This window comes from Rhinopithecus roxellana, chromosome 15 (assembly GCF_007565055.1).
Source record: "Rhinopithecus roxellana isolate Shanxi Qingling chromosome 15, ASM756505v1, whole genome shotgun sequence".
NCBI classification, from domain to species: domain Eukaryota; kingdom Metazoa; phylum Chordata; class Mammalia; order Primates; family Cercopithecidae; genus Rhinopithecus; species Rhinopithecus roxellana.
Window position 1 is genome coordinate 86,773,886 of NC_044563.1, and position 11,171 is coordinate 86,785,056.

The 11,171-nt window shown below is 38.3% G+C and overlaps 1 protein-coding gene across 1 annotated transcript in view; it reads left to right on the plus strand.

The window, feature by feature from the left end:
- The window catches only part of NLRP14 (NLR family pyrin domain containing 14), a 52,271-nt gene extending 43,698 nt beyond the window's left edge, over positions 1 to 8,573 (plus strand). Inside the window, exons 11-12 of the mRNA XM_030918828.1 lie at positions 7,338 to 7,508; positions 8,232 to 8,573. Coding sequence (XP_030774688.1) covers positions 7,338 to 7,508; positions 8,232 to 8,367 — 307 coding nt within the window. The 3' untranslated portion in view covers positions 8,368 to 8,573. The remainder of the gene's footprint in view (positions 1 to 7,337; positions 7,509 to 8,231) is intronic.
- Positions 8,574 to 11,171: the final 2,598 nt, after the last annotated feature.

An 11,171-nucleotide genomic window follows, 5' to 3' on the forward strand; every position in this document is an offset into this window, starting at 1 on the left:
TTTCCATTGACTATATATTTTTATAATAGCAATGACAATGATGTAACTGTTAGGTCTGAGATTTAATTTTATCCTACTTACAACCTAATAAATTCACCTGTTATTGTTTCATGGATGCTAGCCAAAAAACAAAACCAAACTCACAAGACTTATCAGAGACAAAGGACTTTATTGCTTGTAGCAGAGCAAAGCATGAGTATTAGCATGTCTGTGTCAGTTCCTTTTGTCCCCCAAGTCTCACAGGGCTGATGAAGAGGGTCCAGATGGAAGAGGGTCCAGATAGAGATTGAGAGACCCGGGATTTTACGGGAGGCAGTAATAAGCCTGCTCTTTGTCCCTCAAGGTTGCTCATTACAAACGCAACCCTGGAAAATGGCCCAGGTAAAGAGTTGTCAGGGCCTTCTATTTTTGTTAACAAACATGTAGGGGAGAGAAAGACCTATGGAAGAATATCTCCCCAAAATGTCTACCCCTTGTTTCTACACAGTAAAATCTTGGCTTCTGGTGAATTTTCACATAAATATGCTACTCCACTGGCCACTCTGATTAACAGAGATTGGGACCAAATCTGTTCAATTAATCTCATCTACCATTTAATTAAGGCCGCTAATAACAAAACTCCAAGCATGGGATGAGGCCAATGTGTAGTATTGATTTCAAACATTCCCACAGGGGTCTGACTTAGTCAACTGAGTAAGTTCCAGGAAGGACTAGGTCTTTTATGCATTAGAACCCATACAAGGGAGTCTAAAATGACCTGCCATTCTTTGATGTCACTGGCAATAAATAAATAAAGATGGGCCAAAAGCAGTCCTCCTCCCCAGTAAAGAGACAGTTAGCAGTCCACTCTTCCCCACAAGCAAACATGTAACTGAAAGGAGTAGAGGTCACTCTAATTTTGGATTTACTGTTATATTTTATTTGGTTAGCCATTGCATTAGTTTGATTAAGCTAGGTGAGCAGTCTCACTGGTAGTTGTAGCTGCCTTATTCTCATACATGGTATATTCCAAGGCTGTTCTGGCATCAAGAGAAGCTTGCAGATTTGTATCAAATTGAAACAAGGTTGTGCTCGTGATTGTATTTGTATACATATGATAAGGCTCCATATTAGGAGGCTGCTATTGATGGCATCAGGCAGAGCAAAGCAATTCAGGACCTGCTATGTCTACATTAGATTTTCTGTTTCCATAGTGTGTAGACAGGCATAACAAACCAGGCTGTGGGTCAGTCTGCCAGCTGCAGTTGCTGCGTAGACTCCATGGACCACATAATTATTTTGCCAGGCCGAAGTTTTGGATCTAGGAGAAAAAATAGAGCATGAATTGTTCTCCTCACTCACCACACCTCCAGGTTCTAAGGTGTTCCATTCCAAATATTGTTGCTGCTCTTCCCCTACACCAATGAAATCAGTTTGTCCCATCCTAGTGGCTAGAACTTCATCTATTCTCCAATTATCCTTTACTTGCATGGAGACCTTCGGTCTGGAGGAATCATACAAATGGGAGAGAGAGAAAAACATCTTTACAATATTTACAGAAACCCATTATATCTTATACATTATATTCCAATTCTATTATTATCTCTGAAATATCAAAGGCAAATTATGAAGCTTTGCAGCCTCTAATCTACCTTTTAAAAATATAGGTAGATGTAACATTCTATTTTATAATTTTCCTATATACTCATTTTTTTCCCCAGCAAAAAGTATTGAAATTTTTCTCCCCTCTGCTTGGTAGGGACATCTTTGTTATAAACCACATTTTCATTGGTGCATGGATCTGTTCCTGGGTTCTGTTTTCTCTTCCACTGACCTGTTTGTAATTCCCAGTTCTAACAATGCTGTCTTAATTAATATAGCTCCATAATAAGCCCTGATACCCACTACAGCAAGTCTTCCCATCTTCTTAAAGAGAATTTTGGCTCTCCTTCCCCTTTACATTGGCAAATAAATTGGAAATATCAACTTATCAAGTTACATACATATGTACTGCCCCCCAACCTACCTATATGTTGGTGTCTTGAATCGAATTGCATTTATTCTATCAGTGAGTCTCCTGATACACCAAAAAGACATATCTCATTTATTTAGGTCTGTCAATAAAGCTTAGTAATTTTTTCTTGAGTGGTCTTGTATTCTGTTACTGATTAACTTTATTCCAAAGTGCTTGCTCTATTTCATGCTGTTGTAAATGATTGTTTTAGTTATTTTTTTCATTGTGTTTATACATAGAAACATAGGATTTTTTTTAAAGTTGGTTTCTTATCCAAAGCCTGCCACATTCTCTTGCTTATTCTAGTTGTAATTTGTAGATACTTTTGTATTTTTTAGGTATACAATCACATAATTTAGGAATAATACAATGTAGTTATTTTTTCCTTTTCTGTTCTTATATTCTTTTTTTCCTTTTTTACATGCCTTAGTAGCTGTTAATATATGTGATATAATGTTAACATGTCTGGGGATAATGAACTTTCATATGTTGTTCCCAATGTTTAAAGCACAATTTCAGTGGTTCACCAATTTATCAATTTAAGGAAATTGTCTTCTACACCTAGTTTGCTAGGAGTATTCTTTTTCTTTTTTTAAATTATACTTTCAGTTCTGGGATACATGTGCAGAATTTGTGCAGGTTTGTTACATAGGTATACACGTGTCATGGTGGTTTGCTGCACCCATCATCTATATTAGGTATTTCTCCTAATGCTATCCCTCCCCTAGCCTCTCATCCCCCAACAGGCCCTGTTGTGTGATGTTCCCCTCCATGTATCCATGTGGTCTCATTGTTGAACTCCCACTTACAAGTGAGAAGATGGGATGTTGGATTTTCTGTTCCTGTGTTAGTTTGCTGAGAATGATGGTTTCCAGCTTCATCCACGTCCCTGCAAAGGACATTAACTCATCCTTTTCTATGGCTGCATAGTATTCCATGGTGTATATGTGCCACATTTCCTTTATCCAGTCTATCATTGGTGGACATTTGAGTTGGTTCCAAGTTTTGGATATTGTGAATAGTGCTGCAATAAACGTATGTGTGCATGTGTCTTTACAGTAGAATGATTTCTAATCCTTTGGGTGTATACCCAGTAATGGGATTGCTGGATCAAATGTTATTTCTGGTTCTAGATGATTGAGGAATCGCTACACTGTCTTCCACAGTGGTTGAACAAATTTACACTCTGACCAACAGTGTAAAAGTGTTCCTGTTTCTCCACATCCTCTCCAATGTCTTTTGTTTCCTGACTTTTTAATGATCACCATTCTAACTGGCATGAGATGGTATCTCACTGTGGTTTTGATTTGCATTTCTCTAATGGCCAGTGAAAATGAGCTTTTTTTCATATGTTTGTTGGTCACATAAATGTCTTCTTTTAAGAAATATCTGTTCATATCCTTTGCCCACTTTTTTATGGGATTTTTTTTTTCTTGTCAATTTGTTTAAATTCCTTGTAGATTCTGAATATTAGCCCTTTGTCAGATGGATAGATTGCATAAACTTTCTCCCATTATGCAGGTTGCCTGTTCACTCTGATGACAGTTTCTTTTGCTGTACAGAAGCTCTTTAGTTTAATTAGATCCCATTTGTCAATTTTGGCTTTTGTTGCCATTGCTTTTCGTGTTTTAGTCCTGAAGTCTTTGTCCATGCCTATGTTCTGAATGGATTGCCTAGATTTTCTTGTAGGATTTTGATGTTTTTAGGTTTTACGTTTAAGTCTTTAATCCATCTTGAGTTAATTTTTGTATAATGTGTAAGGAAGGGGTCCAGAGCCAGTTTTCCCAACACCATTTATTTAATAGGGAATCCTTTCCCCATTGCTTGTTGTTGTCAGATTTGTCAAAGATCAGATTGTTGTACGTGTGTGGTGATATTTCTGAGGCCTCTGTTCTGTTCCATTGGTCTATATATCTGTTTTGGTACCAGTACCTTGCTGTTTTGGTTACTGTAGCCTTGTAGTATAGTTTGAAGTCAGGTAGCATGATGGCTCCAGCTTTGTTCTTTTTGCTTAAGATCATCTTGACTATACGGGCTCTTTTTTGGTTCCACATGAAATGTAAAGTAGTTTTTTCTAATTCTGTGAAGAAAGTTGATGGTAACTTGATGGGGATAGCACTGAATCCATTAATTACTTTGAGCAGTATGGCCATTTTCATGATATTCTTTCTTCCTATCCATAAGCATGGAATGTTTTTCCATTGGTTTGTGTCATCTATTATTTCCTTGAGCAGTGGTTTGTAGTTCTCCTTGAAGAGGTCCTTCATATCCCTTGTAAGTTGTATTCCTAGGTATTTTATTCTCTTTGTAGCAATTGTGAATGGGAGTTCACTCATGATTTGGCTCTCTGTTATTGGTGTATAGGAATGCTTGTGATTTTTGCACATTGATTTTGTATCCTGAGACTTTGCTGAAGTTGCTTAGCCCTGAAAAATTTTGTCAAATGTGATAAATCACATTGATGTATGCATTATATGAACTTTGCATTTTTGGAATCAAACCAACTTGGACATACCTCCTATGTACATTGTGTAATTTATTAATGTTAATATTACTGACAGCACTTAACCATTTTGTTCATAATGGACATAGGTTATAATTTCTTTTGCAGTCTTCATCAAGTTTTTGCATCAAAATTACCGTATTTTCATGAGTTCAGGAGTGTTCCTTATTTTTTAGTTTCCTGAGAGGATTTTTGTAAGATTGGAATTACTTCTTCCTTGAATTTTGTAAAAATTTCTGGTAAAGCTGTCTAACCTGGAGTTTCTTTGTGTGTAGGATTTTTGACTTCTGATTCAATTTTTTAAATAATTAGGTTTTCTCTTTCTCATGGAGTACTTTTGTTAAGTATATATTGTTGATTTTATCTATTTCATCTAAATTTTAAAACTTATTGGCAAGCATCTAATATTTTATTATTTGCTTAACTTCTTAATCATCTATAGTGATATGTTTTTTCTCATTTCTGATATTGAATTTGACCCTTTCTTTATTTTTGTATTCAAAGAACACATTGATCCACTCTGTTGTACATCTACATTCTGTTTCATTAATTTCTGTTTTTATCTTATTTTTTCTTGTACTTTTGTTGGGTTTATTTTACCATTTGCTAAATTCTTGAGTTGGATGCTTAGACATACATAATCCCTTTCTTCTTCTCCAACAAAGATATTTAAGGTTACAACTTCCCTTCAAATGACTGCATTAACTTAATCATAAAATTTTGATATTTTATGCAGTATTTTTGTTATTTTTGAGTCCACAATATTTGTAAACTTCCCTAGAACTTTTTTCTTCAACTAACAGGTTATTTTTAGACATACTCCTTAATTTTCAAACATGAGGGTTTTCTTTTTTTTTTTTTTTTTGAGACGGAGTCTCGCTCTGTCGCCCAGGCTGGAGTGCAGTGGCCGGATCTCAGCTCACTGCAAGCTCCGCCTCCCCAGTTTACGCCATTCTCCTGCCTCAGCCTCCCGAGTAGCTGGGACTACAGGCATCCGCCACCTCGCCCGGCTAGTTTTCTGTATTTTTTTTTTAGTAGAGATGGGGTTTCACCGTGTTAGCCAGGATGGTCTCGATCTCCTGACCTCCTGATCCGCCCGTCTCGGCCTCCCAAAGTGCTGGGATTACAGGCTTGAGCCACCGTGCCCGGCCGAGGCTTTTCTTTTTATATTCAGTCTGTAAAATTGTTGTCTGAGAACATAATGTGCATGAGTACAGTTCTTTGAAGTTTGTTGTCATTTGCTATACGACTTTTTAAACATACTTAAGAACATGAAAAATTGTTATTTCTAATTTAGTTTTTAGTTTTTCTAAGTACAGGGGGTTTTTCTGTCATGTCTGGCTATTTTTTTTTTCTTTTTTTGGCCGGTGTGGGGGGCGGGGGCGGAGTGATGAGGTCTTACTCTGTCACCCAAGCTGGTCTTGAATTTCTGGCCTCAAGCTACTCTGTTTCCTTGGCCTCCCAAAGTGCTGGGATTACAGGTGCCAGCTACTGTGCCCGGGCAGTTGCAGTATTCTGTATCAGTTGATTAAGATTATTAATTCTGTTTAAACTATCTAAATTTTAATGACCTTTTTCCCAGATAACTCAGTTACTGTGAAAAATGTTAAAATTTTCATTAAAATTCTAGATTTGAGTCTTTCACTTTGCAGTTCTGTTCGTTTCTGTCTTCTATATTTTGAGACTGTAATTTGTGACTGAAAATATAAAATGATTATATTTCCTGATGAATTCATGATAACACTTTATGTTTTATGATGCTTTTTCCACTAAGGAAGATTTTGTGTGATATTTACATATCCTGTCTCGTAATTAGTGGGACCATCTCTTCATCACATAAATGTTATCACTTAACAAAAAAAAGTTTTGTATGCTCAGCATCTACATAGGCACTCAGTTGTTCAATGGCCAGGTAAGCATAAGGTAAAAATTAGATTCAAATTGTTTAGGAGAATGTTAGGTGCAGAAGGCTGAGTTTGACATGCTTCCTCAGTTCATGTATATACTATTATCAGCTTGTGCAGAGGCCCTTGACTGATGGATAGGTGGGTTGGTTAATTTATCTCAATTAGCCATTTCCTTTCCCACCTATAGGCAGCTGACCTAATGTATTCAAAATATGCCATAGAATTGCATTTTTATTTGCATCAATGGCATGATGCTAGAGACCTTATTATATTTCTTGCTTATTTTATTTTATTTTATTTTTTTGATACTGAGTCTCACTCTAGCTCAGGCTGGAGTGCAGTGGTGCGATCTTAGCTCACTGCAACCTCCACCTCCTGGGTTCAAGCAACTCTCCTCCCTCAGCTTCCCAAGCAGCTGGGATTACAAGTTCATACCACCACACCCAGCTACTTTTTGTATCTTTAGTAGAGACGAGGCTTCACCATGTTGGCCTTGTCGAACTCCTGACCCCAGGTGATCTGCCTGCCTCAGCCTCCCAAAATGCTGGGATTACAAGCATGAGCCATCATGCCTGGCCTATTCCTTGCTTTTTAAACACTCACTACCAAAATTCCTATATCTAGTTGCAGTGATGTATTTTTAGTGATGTTCAAGGATTCAACTTCTTCATAGTATTTTTGTAACGTGAGTGCATGTTTTATTTATTCCTTAATAATTATGAATTTGTAATTCATGATTTTGGAAGGGATAAGTTCAGCCTGGAAACATCTGGTAATAATGAATATTGTAGGTATTTATAGTCCTTGAATTTATACTGTGCTAATTTTTTAAAGTTTCTGGAATTATCCTCCATTCTGAGTTCACAGATCTCTTGTGGGCTTTGTTGTGTCATCGAATAAATTCATTTTTGTCTTTTGTCTCTCTTCTCTACAGGTTGGAATACTGTGGTTTGACATCTCTCTGCTGTCAAGATCTCTCCTCTGCTCTTATCTGCAACCAAAGCCTGATAAAAATGAATCTGACACAGAATACCTTAGGGTATGAAGGAATTACGAAGTTATATAAAGTCTTGAAGTCTCCTAAGTGTAAACTACAAGTTCTAGGGTAAGTCTCCATTGGTTTCTCAGGGGGAGCATTTCCTGTAATGAGAGATTTGGGGAGCCACTCATTTACTACAGGTCTCAGAATCAACCTAATTATGTATCCTTGTGTATTTTCTAGACACTTATTTGTTTTTCTCTCATAGAACACTGAATTTTGAGAGACACAATATAGCACAGTAGTTGAATATTGAGCACCCTGGAACCAGCCTAGATGAGTTTGAATTCTGTCCCTACCACTTACTAAATGTTTAATTAAGGCTAGTCCTCCATTGCTCTTTGTTTTGATTTGCTTATCAGTAAAATGGGTGAAATGATAAAATCAACCTGTAAGGTTATTATGAGCATCTGAGTCAATATAGACCAAGTACTTAGAATGGTGCCTAGCATAACAATAAACAATAAATGTGTTAGTTGTTTTCATTATTATTATCAGTAGTAGTATTAATTTTGCTTGGATAGGAAAAGGCTCTTGGAGGATCCTTTTTAATTTTAATTGGTTTCTCTTTCTCTTCTGTTAATTTCTCCTATCTTCCTTCAACTGCTGTATCTCCCTCACTATATCTCTCTCAGTTCTCTTCCCCACTCCTCACCCATGTTATAATGTTCTCTCTCTATTTTAACAGAACAGTTTTTTTTTTTCTCCTGAAATGAATCCTTTACAGAGAAAGTGGAGGGCTGTAGGGAAATTGAATGCAGGAAAAGAGATGTTCCCTTGTTTTCTCAGGTTGTGCAAAGAGGCATTTGATGAGGAAGCCCAGAAGCTGCTGGAAGCTGTGGGAGTTAGCAATCCACACTTAATCATTAAGCCGGATTGTAACTATCATAATGAAGAAGATGGGTCTTGGTGGCGGTGTTTCTGATTTGAAGAAACTGACATTCCTTTAAAAATATAAATATAAATACATACATACATAGATACATACCCAGACTTGGGTGCTTAACTTCAGATACTCTATGCCCAGAAATTGTGTACTTGGCAGCTGTCAGATACCCACTTCTCTGTAAAATGTCTGTTATACTTCACACAGTGGTTGAGAGACTAAAATAAAAAGCATAAAACTCTCTGAAAAGTATAATATGTTTTTAATTGGATACAGAGCTTAAGAATGCAGATAAGGGAAGCCTGGATATGAGGTTGGAGGACGCGGACAGGGAAGATCAGTTAAAATGCCTCATTTTTTCCTTACTTTCACTGACATGGCTTAGTTCACAGCCCCACTGTCTCTGTCTCTGGCACCTTTTATTAAAATGTGTCTCCATGTGTGTTCTTAGGATCACCAGTGTCAAGATCACTTGGGTATCTGTCTTAAAATGGAGATTCCTGAACCCCACACTAGACTTACCAAATCAGAATGTCTGGGTAAGGGTCCTTGGAAACCAGCATTTTGATAATTTCCCAGGCAAATTATTAAGTATACTAATAGTTGAGAATAACTAATTTCAGTAGAAATGGGAGTCTACTTCTACAATGAACACTTTCTATAGCTTATTGTAAAGATAAGGAGGATTAATTTCCTTTAAGGGATTATAAGGTTATTTGGGCTAGAGCTAGAAACAGATTCTTTCATTTGGCAAAAACATGACACAATAAAAATTTTTTGTGTGTGAAAGACTGTTCTGGCTATTTATTGGTTGTGTAACAAACTATCCCAAAACTTGGTGGCTTAAAACAATAATGATTTTATTAAATCTCATAACTTGGATTGGAATTCAGAAAGGGCCCAGCTGAGCATTTCTTATACTCCATAAGGTATCACTTGGGGTCCCTTGGTGGTATTCACCTGGCAATCAGATTGCTCTGGAGGTCCTAGATAACTTTTATACGTCTGCTGCCTTGGCAGGGAGGGCTGAAAGGCTGGGTTGAGCCAGACCCCTCTTCCTGTTATCAGCCAGAAGTCTAGTGGTTCTTAGCAGTTTTGGTCCTTGCCCCCTCAGAGGAAAGAATTCAACTGAGAGGCAGAAGTAGGTTTAAAGCAGAAGCAAAGTTTATTAAAGAAGGCAAAGTACACTTTAAAGAAATCAAGCAGGCCACTTGAGAGATTCAAGTGTCTCTCTTGATCCTTGGTTTGAGACTTTATACATTGACTCATCTTCCAGGCTCTTCTCCCCTGCTGATCCCTCCCTTGGGCAGGTTGTTGCTTGATTACCCGTGTGCAGTGGCCTGCCAGCACTTGTGAGGGGTCCCGTGCACAGTGTGTTTACTGAAGTTGTATGCATGCTCCTTTGGGATGACTTTTCCTTACTGGTCATATACAGGGAGGTCATATACAGGTCAAAGTCCACCATCTTGCTCCCCTTTGCACACACTTGAAACTTTATCAGGGATTGTGGTTCGCTGGCTCCAGATGTTTTCTATCTGTTGCAGGACTCCTTTCCCTCCTGGTGGCAGTTGTGGCCACTTACTGTCTCAGAGGGATAGTTTTATGCTCATCTGTCCTTCACCTGATGAAAGCCAGACATTTCTGGGGACCCTCCCTTGTCCTGTTCATTATCTCAGAGGAAAAGGTTTATGATTGCTTGACTATGGCTCAAAAATTGCTTGGCATTCCTGGGGGGCCTCTCTCCTGCCCTGCTCTCATATCTGTCTAACTACCTACTCTAACATTGCCTCTAGTCTTAGGACCTCTCCATGTGGTTTCTGCAGGGTAGGGATTCAGGATTTGAAAGGGCCAAGAGGAAGCTGTCAGTTATTTTAAAAGCTAGGCCCAGAACTGGCATAAAGTCACTTCCATAATCCTCTATTGGTGAAAGTAGTACAGGCCAGCTCAGATTCTAGGGCAATCAATTGTTGATGGGAGTAGTGTCAAAGAATTTGTGGCCTTCCTTAGTTCACCACAAACTTAATGTTTTTCTCCTTGTCTGTGGGAGAAAATAAAGCCTCTTAGCTTATTGTAAGGCAAAAACCAACACTTTTTCTTTGATAACACTGTCAATTCCTGCACAGTTCTGATCACCAAAATATGTGGGTTTTTACCACACCAAGCAATTTTCCAACACCAGCTGGGTATCCTATAATTCAATTCCATTCTGACATTATCATCCTGGAGGTAGCATCATGTCCCACAGGTGAGGATCTCAGTCCCACAAGACTCTGCCCTATTTGAAGTACCAATTGCAAGTTCCAGGTTGTGACCTGTACTTCTGACAAACTGGTCATAAGTCAGGGTTCCCACAACTCTCTTTTCCCTGGGTTCCATAATTTGCTAGGATGGCTCACAAACCTCAGGGAGATACTTTACTTATGTTTACCCATTTATTATAAGAGAATATTTCAAATGATACAAATGAACAGCCATATGAAAGAGACACATAGGGCGAGGTTCGGAAGGTTCTATCCCTGTGCATTTGGCTTGTGCCACCTTCTCAGCACATGGATGTGTTTAGCAACCAGGGAGCTCTCTGAATCCCATCTTTTTGTGGAAGCTTCATTAGGTAGGCATGATTGATTAAGTCACTGGCCATTGTCATAAACTCAACCTTCAGCACCCCCTTGCTTCTTTGGAGGTCGGGATGGGGAGTGCTGAAGGTTCCAACCCTTTAATCACATGGTTGGTTCTCCTAGCAACCAGCCCCCATCCTGAGACTATCCAGGAGCCTCCAGCCATCTCATTAGCATACAAAAACACTTATTGCTTCAAATATTCCCAACGTTTTGGAACCTGTG